Source organism: Herpailurus yagouaroundi, unplaced genomic scaffold (genome assembly GCF_014898765.1).
Source record: "Herpailurus yagouaroundi ecotype Mexico unplaced genomic scaffold, PumYag 182, whole genome shotgun sequence".
In the NCBI taxonomy this organism is placed as follows: domain Eukaryota; kingdom Metazoa; phylum Chordata; class Mammalia; order Carnivora; family Felidae; genus Herpailurus; species Herpailurus yagouaroundi.
In genome coordinates, this window is record NW_024412413.1 from 54,517,005 (window position 1) to 54,540,271 (window position 23,267).

General features: G+C 34.9%; 1 protein-coding gene across 4 annotated transcripts in view; it reads right to left on the bottom strand.

Moving 5' to 3' along the window:
* Window positions 1-23,267, bottom strand: part of USP15 (ubiquitin specific peptidase 15) — a 119,684-nt gene that overhangs the window by 83,065 nt on the left and 13,352 nt on the right. For all 4 annotated transcript variants that reach the window (XM_040491537.1, XM_040491536.1, XM_040491540.1 and 1 more), the window contains exons 2-3: window positions 14,315-14,442; window positions 6,553-6,683 (exon numbers count right to left, since the gene is read on the bottom strand). In XM_040491537.1, coding sequence (XP_040347471.1) covers window positions 6,553-6,683; window positions 14,315-14,442 — 259 coding nt within the window. The remainder of the gene's footprint in view (window positions 1-6,552; window positions 6,684-14,314; window positions 14,443-23,267) is intronic.

Sequence of the window (23,267 nt, forward strand, 5' to 3'; positions counted from 1 at the left end):
ATAATGGTTATGAAGACTGTGCAACAGGAAGAAACAGTCTCATAAAAAACAAGGTATAAAGTTATATTTACCTCATTATTATAAACATTAAAATATATATTTGAAATTAAGACTGGAATGTGAATATTCAAAAGCAGTAGTTATGTTTCAGAATTAGAGATAACCACGGAAACATTTTTTTCTACGTGAATTATGTTATATTAATATGAATAAGAAGCAAATACAAGATGAAATCTGGCTCCCTGTCCAAAATTTAAAACTTATGGCTAAATAAAAGTAATTCCATTAATTGATATCCACAACAAAGGTAAAATCTCTTTACTAGTGAGGGAAATAAAAATTTATATTGAATTAAAATAAATATAATTTCTATTTGTTCATTTTGCTGTGAATATTAGCATTTTCCCCCCTTTGGAAACAGCAAGTGATTTCTAAGGAAATCTGGTATCTAAAACAAGTTGATAATACGGCCTAATGGACACATTTACTATTTTTGAGGAGTTGGCTGCATTCATTTTTGTAGCACTTACTGAGTACTATGCTTATCTAGTGGTAAAAACAGACAAGTAGTGAAGTCTAACAAAATTTCAAAATCATAGGTATTAATACATAAAAAAATCCTACATATGATATTCCATCCACAAATATTTCAGGACTTATTTGTTCAAAAACAAGAAAACAAGGACTCAGGACCATAATACCACATCACACCTAAAAAAAACTTTAAAACTAGGGGTGCCTGGGTGGCTCAGTTCGTTAAGCCTCCAACTTTGGCTCAGGTCATGATCTCATGGCTCATGAGTTCGAGCCCCACATTGGGCTTTGTGCTGACAGCCCACAGTCTGGAGCCTGCTTCCAATTCTGTGTTTCCCTCTCTCTGTCCCTCCTCTACTTAGGCTCTGCTTCACTCTCTCTCTCTCAAAATGAATAAACATTAAAAAAAAAAAACTTTAAAACGAATCTTTCATATCAAATATCCAGTCAATATTCAAACTGCCCCTACTGTTTCGTTTTTAATATACTGTTTGAATCAGGATCCAAATCAAGTCCATACACAAAAGTCTCTAAAATGTCTTTTAACTGCAAGTTCACCATGCATTTTTTTATTCTTGCAATTTTTAGTAAAACTACTTCATATTCTTGCAATATTCAGTAAAACTACTTCAATGAGATACATTCTAAATAAGATGCATAGTTATCTAGTTGCCCCTCTTTTTGTGATGTTGGTAGGCATTAATTAACCAGTGCTGAGATCAGGGATGGGGAAACTATGACCCCACAGGCTACATCTACATCTGACTTGCTATCTATTTTTGTATAACATTCTACTAGAACATAGTCATGCCCATTCACTTATATATCATCTATGAGTGCAACCAAAACAGCAGAGATGAATACCTTCCAGAGACTACCATGGCTTGCAAATATTTACTATCTGCTCTTTACAGAAAAAGTTTGGTGACACCACCCCCCACCCCAAGCATTATTTTATTTTTGATCAGTCTTGCCTGGACTCATCTTTATTTTACTGATCTAATTTTACTGTTCTTTATGAGCCAACTTTGTTCATTTAATATAGGTTTTTTTTCTATTTTATGTTATTATCTCTTGATTAGGCTTAATTTCCTTTTCATAACTCCTTGAGACAAAAGATTTTGACTTCTTTTCTAATATAAGTATTTAAGCTAGCACATTCTAAGAATGGCTTTAGTCATTCTTTCATGTTGTGTTATTATTATTCAGTTTAAAATGTTTAATTTTACTTTGTATTTCTTCTTTAAGGATTACTTTACAAGTACAATGTTCCATTTCTAGATAGCTAGGAGATTATCTAGTTACCTTTTTGTTACCAACTTCTAAATTCCACTGGGGACAGAAGTCACTGAATAATTTCTAACATTAGAAGTGCATTGGAATTTGCTTGATGGCCTCACATATGGTCAATTTTGGTAAAAATTCCACTCAGGAAGAATCTGTATTCTGCACTAAGTGCAATGCATGTCAATTAGGTCATGCTGTTTAACCACGTTGTTCAAATCTGCTTCCAAGCTCAATCATGTGGTTGCTGGCAGTTCTCAAAACCTCTCCAGCTGCTGGCAGAGAATTTAACTCCTCATTATGTGAGTGCCTCTATAGGCTGCATGGCAATATGGCTTCACTCAGAGTGACTGATCCGAGAGAGTGAGCGAACGAGCGAGGGAGGGAGGGAGAGAGTGACAGCACACGCGTGAGTGCACACACAAAAGAGCACTTCCCAAGTTAGAAACACCAGTTATCTTTTCTTTCAGAAACTAATCCCAGAAGTGACATACTATCACTTCTGCCATATTTTACTGGTCACACAGACTAACTTTGGTACTATCACTTCTGCCATATTTTACTGGTCACACAGACTAACTTTGGTACAACGTGGGAGATTACACAACAGTATATAAGTAACAGGAGGTGGCAGTCACTGGGAAGCTTTTTGAGGCTGGCTACCACAGTCCACTCTCTGGCTCCCAGTAAGTCACAGTCCCTCCCTACAACATGCAAAATACATTTACTCCCTGCAAAGCCCCCATTAGTATCACCTGATTATAATATCAACTCCAAGTTTAGAAACTTGTCATCTATATCGGATCCAGGTATGGATAAGGCCTTGGATATAGTTTCTTAAACATCTTGGGTATAGTTCCTTTTTATCTATAATCCTGTGAACTACGATATAAGTTTTCTGCCTACCATACACCCTAAATAAAATGGTGGGGCATACAGAAGACAATTTTTTAGATATTCCTGTTAAAAGGGATGGGGATGGGGTGGGGAGAAAAACAAAGGAGTCAACGGTCCATGGAAATTCTGAAATCCACCTGGGCAAATACTTAAAGTTCCTGATCAGGGCCTGAAAATGACTCTTTACAACATTGTTTGTTTCCTGAATCACACTTTTTTTCATGAAAGTTAGCACATGTGTGCAGTTGAGTAAATTCTTAGTCTGACCTCTGCTTGTAGAAGTCTCAGAGATCAAAGGCCTCTTTGATCTTAACACTGTTTCTGTAGTCCAAGATGGTAGCAGTTCGTGAAAACACCACAGGTCTCCAGTGGATCTCACTGGAGTCTCATTCCATTAGACAAAAGTCACATCCACAAACCCAGGACCACTACCAGAGGAGAAATCAAGAGTCAGACGTTCAACTGACTGAGCCACGCAGGCATCCCAGTTACTAGTTTTCTAGTGCTGCATAATATATCATCCCAAAATTCAGCAACTTAACATTAGTTCACATAGTTTCTGAGGGTCAAGAACCTGGAGCAGCTTAGCTAGGTTGGTCTGCTTGGGGTCTCTTATGAGATTAAGGTCAAACTGTAGGCTAAGGCTTCAATTATCTGAAAGCTGTAATGACACTGGAGGATTCACTTCTGAGGCCACTCACATGGTTGTTAACAGGTCTCCATTTCTCTCTATTGCCCAGAGATCTCAGTTCCTTACTATATGAGCCGTTCCACAGGCTGCCTGAGTATGCAGTTAAACTTCCCAGAATGAGAAATGACAGAGTGCAAGAGGGTGTGTGCACCCAAGATGGGAGCTGAGGTGTCTTCTATAATCTCATCTTTTCTATTTTAATGGGGTATTATTGAAATGTAACATTAGTTTCAAATGTAAAACAATGATTTGATATTTGTGTATGTTGTGAAACGGATCACTACAAAAAGTCTAGTCAATGTCTGTCACCCTACATAGTTAGAAACGTTTTTCTCTTGTGACAAGAACTTTTAGGTTTTCTCTCTTAGCAGCTTTCAAAAATGCAATACAGTACTATTAACTATAGTCACCATGCCATATATTACAACCCCATGACTTACCGATTTTATAACTGGAAGTCTGTACCTTCTGGATCCCTTTACCCTAAAATCTAATCTTGAAAGTGACACATCCACTTTAACTTCTGCCATGTTACTGCCACAAGGGACTACCCAAGGATATGGATATAAGGAGGTTGTCTTGGAGGCTACTGTCTTAACTTATATACTAATATGATGTATTTTAAGTTTATGTATATATTCATCCTAATAAGATATTACTACCATTTTAAATAGTCTGCCTTAAGATTTATTCACAATATTTACTTTTGTTAATCTACATTTTTTCCTGGGTCTCCAAGCTTCCATACGGAATAATTTTCTTACCATTCTGAAAACTGCTTTGTATTTCCTTTAGTGCAGGTCTGCTAGTAACAAATTCTATCAATTTGTTTATCTGAAAATAGCTTTCTTCACTACCCGAAGGATCCTTTTCTGAAGGATCCTTTCCTTGGATACACATTCTAGGTTGGCAGTGATTTTCTTTCATCATGTTGAAGATGGTTATTGTTATTTTTCAGATTTCATTTCTTCTGAGAAATAATTTCTTTGTTTATTCTTACTTTGAAGGTAAATAGACCTCTTTTTTGGCTGTAAGAGGAATATCTTTCTGCTTTTGCTATTGAACATTTTTATTGGGTATGGTTTTGTTTGTATTTTTTTGAGCATGGGTTTGTTTCACAGCATTTGATTCTGTAGCATGTTACCTTCCACTGGTTTTAGAAAATTCTCAGCTATTATCCCCAGCATTACTTCTTAAAATTTTGTTGTTGTTATTTATTTTCGAGAGAGAGTGTGAGCAGTAGAGGAACAGAGAGAGAGGGGGACAGAGGATCCAAAGTGAGCTCCAAACTGACAGCAGTGAGACTGACGCAAAGCTCAAACTCACAAACCACGAGATCATGACCCGAGCCGAAGTGGGACACTCAACTGACTGAGCCACCCAGGTGTCCCACCTCCAATGTTACTTCTATGCTGTTCTGCTTTTTCTCTCCTTCTAAGAGTCCACTTGTATGTATATTAAACTAATGCACTTTGCTCAAAGTGCCTTTGCTTATTTCTGTATATTCCATCATTCAGTGTCTCTAAGCTTCAATCTGTATATATTTTTTAAAGTTTATTTTGAGACAGGGAGGAAGCAAGAGCATGAGTGGGGCAGGGCAGAGAGAGAGACAAAGAATGTCAAGCAGGCTCTGTGCTGTCAGCACAGAGCCCGACGCAGGGCTCAATCTCACAAAACCTGAGATAATGACCTGACAGAAGTCAAGAGTTGGACGCATAACCAATTGAGCCACCCAGGTGCCCCAAGTCTATTTATTTCTACTGATGTTATCAGTTAGTTTACAAATTTTCTCTTTGGTTCTGCTTACTGTTTTACCCAAATACTGATTACTTACTTCTTAATTTTTTTCATATTATTTTAGAATTACAAATTTTATTTGGTTCTTAATAGTTTTAGAATTATATTTAATTCTTAACAGTTTTGAAGTCCTTCAACGGTCTTATTTTTAAACATAATAAGCACAGTATTTATTTATTCATATTTATTTTAGAGGGAGAGTGTGCGCATGTATGCACAAGTGATGAAGGGATGGCGGCAGGGTGGAGAATCTCAAGCAGGCTCCACGTCCAGCATACAGCTGGACTACGGGCTCGTTGTCATGACCATAAGATCATGACCTGAGCTGAAATCAAGAGTCAGATGCTTAAGTGACTGAGTCATCCAGGCTCCCTATAAGCACAGTATTTTAAAATTTCTGTCTGATAATTCCAGGGACAGAGAGAGAGACGGAGAATCCCAAGCAGGCTCCGTACTGTCAGCGCAGGGCCCGATCCCACAAACTATGAGATCATGACCTGAGCCTAAATCAAGAGCCAGACGGTTAACCAACTAGGCCACCAGGCACCCCAAGATTTAATTCTATACCTAAACCACCAATATACACATACAAATTGTTAACATAGCAACTCTGTAGCAGTTCCAAATAAATCCATGTATGGTTTGGTCTACTACAGGTCTATACGCTTGTGTTACCTAATTTGTTTTTTTAATTGTTTCTGGGTTGAAAAAAAAAAAAGATAAATAATTATATGCTCAGAGATTCTGGTCCCCAAACTCTTCCTTCCTCTCTTCCCCCTCCCTGCCTGATACACTATTAAATACTTGTGTAAGACTGGCAGACCTACTTTAAACATTCGGTATTCTGTTAAATGACAACACCCTTACTTTCATAAATGACTTTTTAGTTCCAAAAAGTAAAAACAATGGGTCTTTTTTTTTTTTTTTTTTTTTGACAGAGACTGAGAGAGAGAGAGGGAAGGGAAGAGGGAGAGGGACAGAATTTTCAGCAGGCTCCATAACCCAGCATGGAACCTGACACAGGGTTCAATCTCACGAATGTAAAATCATGACCTAAGCCGAAATCAAGAGCTGGAGGCTTAACCAACTGAGCCACACAGGTACCCTGATAATGCATCATTTTTAATGTTTCTAAACTCTAACTGTAAAACTTGCAGCATAGTGGTTAAGAAAACAGGCTGCCTAAGTTTTTAAACTGATGTGACTTTCTAAAAGACCCTGAATCTATCTCTGTCCTCATTTCCTCATCTATAAAATGAAGGTAAGAATACGTACCCTACAGAGCTTCCTAAACAAAAATGTGAACTGTTGGAGAAAAATATTTTTATTCAGTTATGCTTAATACATACCTTTCGTGCTATTGGTTCCTGACCTTCCATCAACGTGTACCAGCTGACAAGTTTATTCCAGCCCTCAGTTGGCAACAGTATGTAATCCAATTCATCAATAAGATGTTCCTTAAGTGACTGGGCATCACCATCTGCAAAAGAAAATAGTAAACTTGATATGCAAAAAGAAACAACAGTACATATATCTAATACTATATAGTGTAACTATGATAGGTTACTTAAATTCATGGAGACTAATTTAAATATTTAACCAATGAGTTCTGAAGAAAGCTCTGAAGAAATTCACATATAAATCTACATGTTTCAAAATAAACTGTTGCTTTAAAAAGTTTCAATGTGTACCAGTAGTCAATGAACAGCATTTAAAGACATAATTTTTTTATTAAGCTCTTAAAAAAAATACTAAGGTGTAATCTTAAAAAAAATACCAAGAGATCTGAAAGAAAAGTGTTTCCCCAATATTTCAAGTAGCAGATATTCCTCACGTGGTAAAAGTGATCATTCTAGCATTAGGTGATGAAGGAAATTCAGAAGCAAATCAATAACCTTTTACAATGACTCCAAAGCATACGGGCTGGGAACCATGATGGAAATCAAAAAAGGGCACCTTGAAAACCAAATCATTACTCCAGAAGGCCCATGATGTACGTTCCTCCCAAAATCTAAAGTAGAGGTAGTTGTTCTGATGTGGTTCTAATTCTATAATCATTTTCAAAATTCTGGTTAAATTAAAAACTTACTGCAGGGCAGACCAGATATCTAGAAGCAAGAGCATGAGTTACACCTGTATGACAGTTCTAATCTTAGACTCATTTTTTATTATCTGGTCCTGTTACCTGAATTTTCAAAGTGCAGAAACAAACACATATAGTTCATTGAATTACACACAACATAAAGATTTTCTCAATCTGAGCCAGTCTTAAACTAACAAACATGGAAAGCAAAATTGTTGTTAGTAGTATCTCAGTGAGAACACATATTCTTAATTAGACATTACAATATAAAACAAGAAGCAGGAAAAATTCTGAAAAGATTAAAAGAAAGTTATTTATTCCATCTAGCATCAATCTATGGTCAGAGAATCACACTGAACTTTGAGAAAACTTTCATGTAGAGAAGAAATGGTAAAACTCTAAGTTCTATAATACAAACTTCAATCGCAGATGCAAACTAAGCATTAATTTTTAAAACCTTAGTTGTAATTCTAAATTCTTTATGGAAACTGATCATTTGGAACATATTTTCAGAACCTGCTGAAGGTGAAAGAGACTTACACATTGTAAACACCTCTATGCATCATATCCTATGAGACATACTACAGGAGACAACCATGTTATCTCAGTTCTCAAAGCAATCCTGTAAGATAGGTATCTCCATTTTAGATTAGAAAATATTTTCAGGGAAACTCAGTAACTTTCCCAAGATCATACATACAGAAAACTGCAGGTACTATGAAAGGTGTTACTATAGAAAACACTGTTACGTGACTTTTCAAAACAGTATCATGAGGTAGATATCTCCAAATTAATGAGTAAACAGATTCCAGTACTGATTAACTCGCCAAAGGTTACACATACAGAAGACTGTACAAATTGGACTCAAATAGATTGGTTTACTTAAACATCCATTTTCTTTCTACTATTGACAGATTGCCCTCCAGAAAACTTAGGAAAAGAAAGAAAAGTTTAAAAATTAAGACTTATAAGCTGTTTTCCACAATAATTCAAGAGTTTGAGTAAATGATTTTACTATGTACCAGAATCAAATAGTAACTTTACATGTAGTGGACAATATTTGTTACTTCTGCAATTACTGACTCATAATTGATACACAATAAATTGCACATATTTAAGGTGAACTATTTGGTCAATTTTGACAGATCAATACAAATGTGAAACCACCACCATGACCAAAATGATGGATAGATTCCTCCCCATTAAAGGATTCCTAAGAGTCCTTTGTAATCTCTACTTTCTGTTAATCTAAGTCTACTGTCCTGTCCCCCAAAAATCACTTACCTGTTTATCCATATTTTGCAACTATAGACTAATGTGCACTTTGTAGTTTTATATGAAAACTGTCTTTTGTTACTACAGGCATTTTCTAGAATCTCATGTAAAAATTATATATAGTGTTTTTGTTTGGCTTTCTTTACACTGTGTAATTATCTTAAGAGCCATCTATGTTTCTACATATTAATACTTCACTGCCAGCACAGAGCCTGACATGGGGCTCAAACTCATGTAACTGTGAGATCATGACCTGTGCCAAAACCCAGAGTTGGACGCTTAACCAACTGAACCACCCAGGCATCCCTACACTTCATTCCTTTTAATTGTTGAGTAGGATTTCATTATATGGATATACTATAATTTGTTTATCCAGTTAGCTATTGATGGGCATTTGGGGTTGTTTCCAATTTTCTCTATTACAAATAACATTGCTATGCACATCTGTGTATAAGTTTTCATATGGATATATATTCTCATTTCTTTTGGGTAAATATGTAGGAGTGGAATGACTGGTTTCTACGGTAAACATGGGTTTAGGTTTTTAAGAAATTTCCTATTTCCAAAAATAGTGTATAGAAGCTCCACTTATTTCACATCCTTGTCAACACTTGGGTATCATTCTTTTAAATTTTAATCATTTTGATACACGTATCAAACAAACATACACATACACATTTGAAACCTCATTTCTCTAATGACTAATGATGCTGATAATCTATGCAATTATGCAGTTTTTGAAAACTCCATTTTCTTTTGTGAATCATCTGTTCAAATCTTTTGCCTGTTTTCCACTAGGTTTTGCTGTATTAATATAGTTTCAAGAATTCTTTATTCTGCATACAAGTCTTTTATCAGTTAGGTGATCTGCAAATACTTCTCCCACACTGTGGTTTGTTTTTTCATTCTTAACATTTATCATTTGAAGAAGATTTTATTACTGAGCACAGGTTTTTTTTTCTTTTATCAGTTTGCTTTTTGTATCACATTTAAGAAATCTGCCTAACACAATGTCACAAAGATTTTCTCCTATTTTTTACAATTTATACGATCTGTTTTATTTTGTATATAATGCCAGGTATGGATCCAAGTTCAGTTTCTTGTTTTTTTTTTTTGCGAACAGATACCTAAAGCTCAAGCAGTATGTTTAAAGACTATCCTCTCTTTACTGAAATCCTCTTACATCTTTGTTTAAAATCAATTGACCACATATGTGTGCATCTACTTTTGGATTCTCTAATCTGTTCAATTGATCCTTGTCTCACACCGTATACGAATATTAACTTAAAATTGATCAAAGTCATAAATGTAACAGCTAAAACTATAAAATTCTTAGAAGACAACATAGGTGTAAATCTTTTATGACCCTGGATTAGGGAATGCATTCTGACACCAAAACCACAACAAGAAAAAAATATAAACTGGATTTAATCAAAATTAAAAACTAGTGTGCTTCAAAGACACAAGAAAGTAAAAGACAATTTACAGACTGGGAGACAATTTTTGGAGATCATATATCTGATAAGGGGCTAGTATCCAGAATATATAAATAACACTTAAAACAGAAAAATAAAAAGCCCAATTAAAAAATAAGAACAGGATCTGAACTAACATTTCTCCAAAAGAGATACATAGACAGCACAGATAAGATACTTAACAGCATTACTCACTAGAGAAATACAAATCAAAATCACAATGAGGTATCACTTCACACCCAGCAGGACGGCTTTAATAAAAGGACAATGTGTTGGCAAGGATATGTCTGACTCTAGATTTCAGCTCAGGTCATGATCCAAGGTTATGGGATCGGGCCCGTGTGAGGCTCCATGCTGAGCATGATATTTTCTCTCTCTCCCCCTCTGCCTCTCTTGCTGTCTAAAATAAAATAAAAATTAAAAAGATACAATTGGGTTTTTAAATAATCGTCTTATATCCTATAAACCAATCTCATTTATTACTCCTTAGAAACTTTGTTTTTTGTAGATTCAATCAAATTTTCTGGACAACTAGGCATAGTAACCTGTGAATAAAAGCAGATTTATTACTTCTTCCTGTACAATCTGTATGCTTTTTACCTCTTTTTCTTGCCTTACTGCACTGGGTGGAACCTCTAAGGTCAGCTGAAGACCTAAATGGACACTCTTGCTTTTTTCATGTTACCTGTAGATTTTTTGTAGAAGCCCTTTATGAGGCTGAGGACACTTCCTTCATTTTATTCTTTTATCTTACATATTATCTTTAATTTTTTTTAATGTTTATTTATTTTTGAGTGAGAGAGAGAGACACAATCTGAAGCAGGCTCCAGTCTCTGAGCTGTCAGCACAGAGCCCAATGTGGGGCTTGAACTCACAAAGTGAGATCATGAACTGAGCTGAAGTTGGACGTTTAACCAACTGAGCCACCCTGGAGCCCTGATGTATTATCTTTTAAATATATTTTTCTATATGATACATATATATATAAAAAATATATATATATGTATGTGTGTGTGTGTATATATATATATATCTTACACATACATACCCATTTCATTGTTGGACTTTATTTACTAAACTTCTGTTCAGACAACATACGTAGACAAGAGTTTTCTTTGGATGTCTGTAAGATTTTGGTATCAGGGTAATGATGGTTTCATAGCATGAGTTGGAAAGTATTAGCTTCCAATTTTGGAAGAGTTTTGTAAAACAGGTATATATAAATATGTGGTGGAATTCACCAGTGGCACCATTTGGATCTGATGGGTTTTTCTGTGAAAAATTTTAAGCTACAAATTCATTTTCTGTAATTGATACAGGGCTATTCAGGCAATCTATTCTTTTGGAATGAGCTTTGGCAGTTTCACTTTTTTTCATCTGGTTTGTTGAATTTAACGACATAAAGTTCATAATAATTCTTTATTGCCCTTTTAATAGTTGTTGATTCCGAACTGGTGTTACCTCTCATGTTCTGATATTGGCAATTGTGCCTTTTCTTTTTTCTTTTTTTTTTTTATGTTTGTTTATTTTGAGAGAGATACAGTGTGCATGTGTATACATAAGAGTAGGAGAGGGGCAGTGAGAGAGGGAGACAGAGAATCCTAAGCAGGCTCCTGCTGTCAGCAGAGTCTGACACAGGGCTCAATCTCTCAATTTCACGAACTGTGAGACCATTACCTAAGATGAAATTAAGACTCAGATGCTAGTCAGAAACTAGATATGGACCCATTTTATTATTTCACAAAAAACGAGTTTATTTTTCCTTTTTTATAATTGACATATCATATTATATTTGTTTTGAGAAGAACCGATTTTGGGTTCATTGATTTTTTTCTTTATTTTTCTATTCTCTAATTTCTGTTCTGAAATTGCTTTCTTTCTTCTAAGTTTAATCTGTTCTTTTTTAGTTTCTTAAAAACTGTCACTGATTTGAGAGTCTCATTTTCTTTACTGATATATTATTTATGTATTATATATTAATACAGTCACTCCAGCTTTCTTTGGATTAGTGTTAGCACAGGTATTACTTTTCTATATGCTGTATAACAAACTAATGCAGCGGCTGAAAACCATAACCCATTTACTATCTCATAGTTCTGTGAGTTACAAGTTCGGGGGGCTCAACAGACTTCTCTATTTAGGGTCTCATAAGGCAGAAATCAAGACGTCAGATGGGCTGATCTCCTAACTAGAGACTCTGGGGAAGAATTTGCTTCCAAGCCCATCCAGACTGTTGGCAGTATTCAGTTCTTCATGATGCCAGGACTGAGGTGGTCTGCTTCTTTGCTGGCTGTGAGCCAGGGTCTCTCTCTGTTCCTAAAGGATCCCCTGCCTTCCTTCTCACATGGCCCCTTCCATTTTTAACCAGCAATGATGTACTGAGTAATTCTCATGCTTTGAATCTCTGACTTCTACCAGCCAGAGAAAAGTCTCTGCTTTTAAAGAGCACTTGTTGTTAGATTAAACTTGGTGGGATAATCTCCCTTTTGCCATACAACATAAATAATCCTGGGAATGGTATCTCATCCTAATTCACATGCTCTACCCATACTCAAAGGGGAGATGATTATATAAGAGAGAGAGCAGTCACTGGGAGTCAGTCTTAGAATTCTGCTTACCATAACATGCCATACTTTTTCAATTCTTTTAATCCATTTGTATCTTTATATCAAAAGAGGGGTTTCTTATAGACAGTACATAGTTAGGTCTTATTTCTTATCCAATCTCTACCTCTAATTAGGGGTATTTACATTTAATGTGATTATTCATAGAGAAGAGTTTGAATCTACCACGTTGCTAATTTGTTTTGTATGTTCCATTTGTTAATTTTTTCTACTTAAAAACTTTTTTAAACATTGATATTTCTCCTCATTATGCATATTTTCCTGCTTCTTTGCCTACCAGGTAATATATTGTTAGATCCAAGACATTATAAATTTTATCCTGTTGGATGCTGAATATTTCTGAATTTCTCTAAGTACTCTTGCATTTTGTTCTAAGATACAAAGTTTGATGCTTTCAGGATAAAAGGACAGGACGATTAATTTTGCCCTATTACAGTGGCAAAACTGTTCGCAGTATACTCCATGAATTATAAGGCTTTCCACTCTGTTATGAACACTTTATTCTTGGTCCTATATGAGCCCCAATAGATTGTTCCCTCTAATTCTTTTGGGCGCTTCTTTCCTTGGCCTTGGGTACCCCCTTCACATACATGAGCTAATCAACACTCAGTTGGAGATATGAGAGAGACTCTGTATATCTCTAGGTCTCTGTCTCTTTTTGCTGGTCATTCCTATCTGGTACTCTAAACTGAAAAGTCTGGTGGCCTGGGTCTCCCTGAATCCCAAACTCTTTCCTCAACTGGGGGGAGTGCCAGGCTCTACATGGGTTTCCTCTTTTGTGCCTTGTTTTGAAAACTGGTATCAATGCAGTAAGCTGAGGTAATCATAGGGCTTACCACATTTGTTTCCTATATCTCAAGGATCACTGTTCTTTGCTGCCTGGTATCCAATGTTTTGAGAACCACTGATTTGTATATTTTGTCAAGGTTTTAGTTTGCTCAGGTGGAAGAGTAAATCTAGTCCCTGTTACTCCATCTTGGCCAGAAATGGAAGCTCTGGTACTTGTGTTTTATACCCTTTAAATGTAATGAGAGGTACAGAAAACTGGTAAGTAGCAAGGGTTGGAGAAGATTGATGCAAAAATCCAAGAATGTAAACATTTATCAGCGCTCCCCAACTAAATAAAGAATCATGTGTCCATTAGGAATAATGTAGCACTATAGTGCTTTAAGATAGTGCTTTCTAACTTACATTCTTCATTTAAAGATGTGAATAATAAACATTTCTTACATAATAAATGAAAACAATCTGTCATAATACACAGTAATAACTAATTATGATAGAATAATCTGAGTTCATTAGGTCAAATCTATTATACAAAGAAAATTTTTTTTTAACATTTATTCATTTTTTTGAGAGACAGAGAGAGACAGAGCATGAGCAGGGGAGGGGCAGAGAGAGAGAGAGAGAGAGAGAGAGAGAGAGAGAGGGAATCTGAAGCAGGCTCCAGGCTCTGAGCTGTCAGCACAAAGCTTGACACGGGGCTCGAACTCATGAACTGCGAGATCATGACCTGAGCTGAGCTTAACCAACTGAGTCCCAAAGAAATTTCTAATATATCTATTTACATTAACATTTTCCATATTACGTACATTTACTATAACATATTCAAATGAACACATTTACAACCTAACTGAAGAAAAGAAATAATGACCTTTGAGAAGTCCAGAGTTATCAATGGGTCCAGGATATACATTTTGATCTCCCATCTGGTATTTGTCCCAGCTGTCAAAGCCAACATATTTTTTCCACTGTTTGAACCAGCGACTATCGACTAGGTACCTACAAAAGAAAAGAAATCAGTAAAGGAACTATAGGAATAGCAAAGAAGCTATTTTTGATACTTCATTTTATACTACAGTATATGCCTACTTCAAAGGATTATTGAGAATAACTGTAATGTGACTCAGTATCTGGAAAAAGAATATTTCATTTGTGTAAAGTGTTATTTCTACTGTTCTATAAATATCTACTATTTGAGGACAAGTATTGACATACATGTTAAAAAAAATCCTTAACAGTACCTCTTAAAAAATGCAGTAACTATTCAATAAAATATTTGACAATTGAACCAATTCAAATGGTAATCTTAAGAATCAATCAAAACAAACTTTAAAATATAACATGGTAAACAACATGAAAATGGTTCTTCTGCAAAAAACTTACAAACACAGTATGTTAATTTTATATATTTTACTCTATGTTTTTGGGGATAAGGAAAATGGATTATTAAAAGTTTGTAAGATCGATTATAATAACTATAATAACACCTTTTTTAAAACTATAAAAACAATTAGTTTCTTCACTAACAAAGTTAATAACAATAATACTGTCTCCATCTGTTTTTCATACAGTAGTAAAATCTGCTGGGGCAAGCAGAATTGTTTTTCTTTTTCTTTTTTCTTTTTTGGTGGTTTCAAAAGTGTGGTACCCAAGCACTATAAGCTTTACTTTATTGAAACTGTATTCATCTTATTTTCAAATATCTAGAATTGGCCTCTCATCAGATGGCCAGTGACAGAAGAAGTCAAATAATGGTGTTCTAGCAAAGAAAATATAAAAAAAATCATAAACGTAAAAAAGTTTACGAATTAATTCTGATTATATCTATAATGAAATACCACTTTGCCATGGACTCATAATTATTTTAAATTCTTTACCATAAATATTTTCCCCACACTTAATTAGGTTTAATCACAAACAAAATCAGGAGTAAAGGTCAACAAGATGTTTAAAGCCCACATGTGTACTAACACAGGTAGCCAAGTTTATTTGGAGACCATCATTATTATGTATCTGTGCTTACCACATGCAGCACTAAGTATAGGAATGAAATCCTACAGTTATATCTGAAAATATCTGAAGCAAATTCCTAGAAAATATTCATCAGCAGTTTAATTCCCTAAAAATGGGTTTTGTAGAATTATCTATACACTAGTACCCCAAACCTATAGTCAGAACTATGTAACAGAAAGTCCTCAAACTGCAGAACTTGAGACTTATGTGGAGAAAAAGTTCAGAGACTAAGTCCTAAGAAAACCCTGTCTCTAAAATAAATAGATTAGCAATAACTTTACATGTTAAATAATAAAGAAAATTATACTTAATTGTACCTCATTCACTAAACATCTTTTAGAGTGTCTCCTATATCTAAATAAAATTATTCAGATGTTTCATTTGCTTTGCAAATTAATGTCACACTAAATGGCCTTTCCTCTGTTTCATCTATTTTTTTGTTAATCACTGTGCCAATTTCATAGTATCTTTATTACTTTAATCTTAATCTTTATTTTTTTAGGGCAAGTTCCCTCAGCTTGCTGATTTTGCAAATTGCCTAAACTATCCTTGGCCATTTGCTCCTCCACATGAATTTTAGAGTCAGTTTACCAAGTTCCACAAAAACTATGATTAAGATTTTGATTGGAATCACACTGAATTTATAGATTAACAGTAATACTATAAATAACAAGCGATTTATAAAACTTACATTAAAGCTACTTGGGAAATACTACCAAATTCTACTTATATTTAAAAGATACTTCTAAAAGATGGCATTTTATCTGCCAAAGTATTTAATAAATCCTTTACTGTTATAGTGTAAGTTTGTACTGGGTAGTATTCATCTCATCTTTTGCCATAATATTTCTAGTTCAACTCTCAGATCATGAAGTGACTACTTTCTGTATAATACTACTACTGTAAGAGGATACTCTCCCATTTGATGGATATTTATCTGCTTTCAACACTACTTTCAATTAAAAAGTCCACCATATTTCTATTATAGGCTACCTATATCTTATTTGTGGAATTTTGTGGTAATGAAAGATGAAGGAAATGTAGGAAAAAACAGGAACATCTATTATAGAAATAATATGCAGACTTCTCCACTCTGGAAAAGAGTAAGAAGGTTCCTCAAAAAATTAAAAATAGAAGAACACTACAACCCAGCAATTGCACTACCGGGTATTTATCCAAGGGATACAGGTGTGCTGTTTCAAAGGGGCACATGTACCGCAATGTTCATAGCAGTGCTACTGACAATAGCCAAAGTATGGAAAGAGCACAAATGTCCATCGATGGATGAGTGGATAAAGAAGATGTGCGTGCGTGTGCGTGTGTGTGTGTATATATATATATACGTATATATATATATATATATACACACACACATACATACTTTCTTGTATACACACATACATACATACAATTGAGTATTACTTGGCAATCAAAAAGAATGAAATCTTGCCATCTGCAACTATGTGGATGGAACTGGAGGGTATTATGCTGAGTGAAATTAGTCAGAGAAAGACAAATATCATATGACTTCACTCATATGAGGACTTTAAGAGACAAAACAGATGAACATAAGGGAAGGGAAGCAAAAATAATATAAAAACAGGGAGGAGGACAAAACGTAAGAGCCTCTTAAATATAAACAACAGAGGGTTGCTGGAGGGGTTGTGGGAGGGGGGATGGGCCAATAAGGGGCATTAAGTAATCTACTCCTGAAATCACTGTTGTACTATATGCTAACTCACTTGGATGTAAATTAAAAAATTAATTAATTTAAAAAAAAGGAGGGCACTTATTGGGATGAGCACGGGGTATTAAATGTAAATGATGAATCACTAAATTCTGTTCCTGAAACCATTATTACACTATATGTTAACTTGGATTTAAATTGAAAAAAATAAAGAAATAGTTCAAAATTTAAAAAAAGTATGTAGACTTCTCAAGTATACTCAAGAAAGATAATAGTATTAGATGAAGTTGACAACTAAAAAAAAAATATTTCAAGACATATACATAGATGTGTTATACTATACAAACTTAACCCCTAATCTGCGTATCTGCCAAAATTTAAGACTCCTCAATGTGAACTGATTAAAGCCTACAACAGAATCAGTACCTCTCAACGATTACAAATAAGTGAACAAAGACAGGACTTAGACATTCTCAACAGCACTCATTTTTCTTTCTTTTTTTTTTTTTTAATTTTTTAATGTTTATTTATTTTTGAGAGAGAGAAGAGAGCATGAGCAGGGGAGGGGCAGAGAGAGGAAGAGACACAGAATTTGAAGCAGGCTCCAGGCTCTGAGTTGTCAGCACAGAGCCCGACATGGGGCTCTAACTCACCAGTCTTGAGATCATGACCTGAGCTGAAGTTGGATGCTTAACTGACTGAGCCACCCAGGTGCCTTTCTCAACAGCACTCTTAATCCTTGGTGTACTATTAGGATCCAGATGGACCAATTTCAGTTTCTGAGGATTTTTTTTTTTTTTTGAATAGCTAGAACCATTTGTAAAGATTTTTTCATGACTTTTATTCTTACACCGCTAAAAAAGAATAAAAGTCATGAAATAATAATCTTTATAAACTGTTATAACTTTGATTTTAAGATGAAGTCTAAAATCCTTAACATTGCCTACTAGGGCTTGCCTGATCTATCTACTCCTGCCTACCTATCTAGTCTCAACTGGTACTAATTTTCTTTGTGCTGAGATCTAACTACAAGAACTTTCTTTCAGTTGCTAGATACTCCATTTTTTGCCTTACAGCTCCATCTGCCTAGAATATTCTCCTATTGCTCCCAACATCTATTTAGTTCCTATCATCTTTCAGATACTCTACATGTCACTTTCTCAGGGAATCCTTCCATAAGCCTTTCCCATTTCCTCTCAGTTTAGATTAGGAAAAACAAGATGGCAATATCAGCCTACTAGTTATCAAGACTCTTTATTAAGTTAAAGAAATTATTTTAATAACAAAATAATTAACATTTGAGCTTTATTCTTGGGCCAGGTGCATATTTCTAAGCACTTTAATATATTCGTTCATTTATTCCTTTAACTACCCAATAATGTAGGTACTATTATAATTTCATAGGCACACAGAAATAACTTGCCCAAGGTTACAAAGTTAGTGCCAGATCTGTGGGTAAAAAATGTGATCATGGCATAGAGAGAAGCAAAGACACCAATGAAAACAGCACAAAGAAACAAGAATTGGACTCGTGTATGTGGAACTATGATATATGCCAAAACATGATTATGAATAGTGGGGAAAGATCCGGTTAAAAGTGTGGGGGAAAAAATTAGAGCTTTACCTCACATATGCAGTCTGTTCTACTCTAATGTTTGTTTTGAAAACTTGAAAATGTTAAATGTATTTATATACTAAACATGATTAATATATTTGAGGACAATAGCACAAATTTCAGTATATGTTAAAGCACTACTTTAATACACAAGCAGGGCTGGGACTAGGGTAAGGCAGGTAAGATGCCTAGAAACCCTAATAGGAAGCTTCTTCAATTCTGCCCCATAAATGCCTAGACTGCTTTACCATAGTCCTAATACTGAAACACACACAAGGTGACGTAGAAAACTACTCAGCTGCACTGAACGGCTTAGGAATGCACAAAGCACACACACTTCAAACCTTCATGTGTGTTATGAGTCACATTTGCCACATCTGCTGTTAAAACTTCTTGGCAGATTCCAGGGGCGCCTGGCTGGCTCAATTGGAATAATATGTGACTCTTGATCTCAGGGTCGTGAGTTCTAGCCCCATGTTGGGTGTAGAGATTACTTAAATAAATAAAATTAAAAAACAAAAACAAAAAATCCCACAACTTCTTGGCAGGTTTCAGAAAACTTTCCTTCCAACTCTCCACAATAACTCACAAGCTGCAACCCTTTAAATCCTACTTCCGCAAGTCAACTTCATCATTTTCAAAAGAAAAATGTCATATTTATTATGGTAGTTCTATATTTCTTAACAATTTAACATATGTAAAACTGTGCTATCACTTTTATTATATATATATTTTTAACTTTAACGTTTATTTATTATTGAGAGACAGAGCATGAGCAGGGAATGGGCAGAGAGTGGGGGAGACACAGAATCCAAAGCAGGCTCCAGGCTCTGAGCTGTCAGCACAGAGTCCAACATGGGGCTTGAACCCACAAACCGTGAGATCATAACCTAAGCTGAAGTCGGACTCTCAACCAACTGAGCCACCCAGGCGCACCTATTATGTTTTTTAATGTGTCACTGACAAAAATTTTATGAGTGCTGTGTCCCAGACCCATTTTTCCCATATGCTGTGTTTTTTATTGCATGATTTTGCATATTACACAGTGATTTTTAGGAACACATGCCGTGTTACAACAGAACTAACTGTACAAAAATAAGTTATAGTTGGATTAAAAATGTAAATGTGAAAGTAAAAGTATAATTTAAAAAAAAAGATAGGAGAAAATCCTCATTACCTTAGAATATAGAAGAGTTAAGACAAAAAGCAAAAAAAGACTGATAAACTTGCCAAGGTTAAAATGAAAAGCTACCATTCAACAACAAAGACACCATTAAGTAAAGAGATAACATACAGACTGGGGAAGATACTTATATTCCACATAACCGACCAAGGATTACAATACATGAAAAAGTCCTTTAAGTTAGTAAATAAAAAAAATTCTTTTAACAGAAAAAGGGAAAAAAAAAGCAACTCACAGAAGAGAAAGTCATAATGGCCTCTATACATATGAGAAGATACTCAATTTCATCAGCAACGGAAAAAAAAAGAAACTAACACCATACCATATTGTTCTGAACCATATCATGAAGCTGGTGAACACAAGCATGTGCACATGTGTCAACAATATTAAGTTGTGGAGAACATGTAGGGTAACAGGAACTTGTATACTGCCACGGGGGAGTAAACTAGAACCTGCTAGTTCCTTCCAACTAGTTTGGATGGTAGTTTGGCAATATCTACTAAAGATGAAGGTGTACATACCACACGATCATGTATTGTCATTACTAAGTTTTACCCTACAGAAACTCTGGCACATATTTATAAAAATACAACTGTAAGAATATATACTGCAGCATAATTTGTCAAGAATGAAAAAGGGGGAAAAAACCTAATATCCACTTTTCATACCAAATATATTACACAAGAATTCTAATGAAAAATACAACTACATGTATTAATAAGGATAAATCTCAAAACTACAATGTTGAACCAAAAAAATAAGACACATGCAACAAAGCACAAGTACATAAAGATAACAGATATGCACACACAGAGCAACTACAGAAAACTTAAAAACATGCCCCAAACAGTACATACTATTTAATGATCCATGCATATATTAAAATATATATAAGATAATTTTAATAATTATAAAACTAAATAAAATATAGAATTTAAAGTAATAACAATAACCTAATTCAGGACAGTGGCTCCCTCTGACAAGGGAGGGAAGGGGATGGGACTAGGGAAACATACACAGGGACATTCAACTGTTTCTGTAATGTTTTATTTACTTGCTTATTTATTTATTTTTAAAGTTTATTTATTTTGAAAGAGAGAGCATGTGCATCAACAAGTGGGGGAGGAGTAGAGAGAATCCCAGGCAGGCTCTGCACTGAGGGTGCAGAGCTCAATGCGGGGCTCGACCTCACAAAAGAAGCCGAAGTCAGATGCTTAACCAACTGAGCCACCTGGGTGCCCAATGTTTTATTTTTTTAAACTAAGAGATGTGTACACAAGTGTTTTGTTATATTTTCCTTTATACTCTTCTGTCTTCCTGAAATAGGACATTACACATGGCTAATATTTTCTATTTAAGATAGAATAACAGTTTATATATATGGTATACATATACACACACAAAAAGGGAGTCAAATGTATAGACTGAATAATTTTGAGGTCAAAACTGGTAAGAGTTAAGTGACAGTCAATAAATGAAAAGACATTTCCACCATAAAAATAAGAAAATTATAAATACAACTTAGGTTTTTTTTTTTTAATTGGGATAGAAATATGTACAACAAAATGTATAAAATGCAGTTTGTTTTACTATTTATTTTTGAAATTGTAGGTTTATGTTATCTCTTATACTAATCTCATATCTTATATGATCTTTTCCAAATAGATAAATTCACATTTGAATTTTAATAAAAAGTTTACATAAGTTTTGGAGAATTTTCTTTGGAAAAAGCATGATTTACTTATTTCTAAATTTATCAAATTATGCTTCTGACACATATTAATGTATTCATTCTCAAGAAATTATTTCCTTTGGTAACTAGAGCAACCAGTAAGTAAGCCAGAAAAGTAGAAATGATTGGGTGATATCTCAAAAGAAAAGAAAAGCACATAAAATATAGAAAGTACAGATTATAACCCTTGATATCTGGGAAGATGATATAAGCTAAACAATCAAAAATCCTAAAATTGACACATATACTGATTTTAAGCTGGTTTAAGTTTTAGTACGAAGTATTACTTTATAGATTTGCAACCATCTAAAATTCATCTAAATACCAATCTGCAAATATCCAGAGAGTCCAAAGTGTAGAAGGGTAATAATAAATTGCTTTGTGATGAATGCACTAATTTAAGTTTCTTGCACAACAGACTCTATACCTTATAGATGAGACCAAAGGTGAAATCTATAGAGTCCTTTTTTAATAATCTGAAGACATCTGGCTGTGCTCCCATATAAAATGCCATGAGGAACATGCACCAAAATATGATCAAAATCACTTTATTTATGATTGAGGCCTCTGGCTGTAGCTTAATCACTACCATTTCCCTCTGTTTCAGTGGGTTACAAGGAACTTCATGAGTGTCTCACCCTTGCACTACCCATGATTCTCCACACTAGTACGCTAATATGAAAATATTTTTATCATTATGTTATTATCTGGGTTCAAAAATTAGTAAAGAAAATCTCGTGGAGATTAAAGATCTATGGTCTTCAGTCTCTCAAATCCTTCAGAGATAACCCACAATCCTCCAGCATATCTTCAGATAGCCTTCTCTATTTCCAAAAATTTCAACTTTGCCAGTCTAACTCTCTCATCCATTAGGCTGAACAGACAATCTTGCTTCCCTACTTTCTGAGGAAGTTAGATGCCTCTACTTTCTGTCCAACTCTCTCGCTTCACATCTTAATCTTATCTGATTCTGTTACAGTTTGGTGAAGGATGTAACCCTCTTTAAATCCAAGGTAATTATTTTTGATCCTAAGCTTTGGATTTAATTTCCTTCTGCCTTGTTGGAGACTTACCCCATTAAGAACCCCTACTCTCTTGTTTCTCCTTGTATCTTATCTTTTTTTTTTTCCCACTCAGCATGTAAAAAGGGCCAATTCTTTCACCCTTTTCCCCCACATCACCTCCCAACTTTTACACTCATTTCCTTCTGTATCTACTTCCATTCTTCTGATCTGTCCTTGCAATTAAGCTTAAGTTTCTACTCCTCAATCCTCACTTACTCTTCACTCTTGCACAAGTCTTCCTACCCCAAAGAGCCCTCAAAAAGTTTCTTAAAAATTCAAAGGATTCATAGTATTATGTACCTTATCAAGCCTTTCTAAAGTTAAACTATGTGAGGGGCACCCACGTGGCTCAGTCAGTTAAGCTTGTGACTTTGGCTCAGGTCATGATCTCACGATTTGTGAGTTCGAGCCCTACGTTGGGCTCTGTGCTGACAGCTTAGAGTCTGGAGCCTGCTTTGGATTCTGTCTCGCCTTCTCAAAAATAAGCAAAAAAAATTTTAAGTTAAACTATGTGATACTACCTTTTGTTT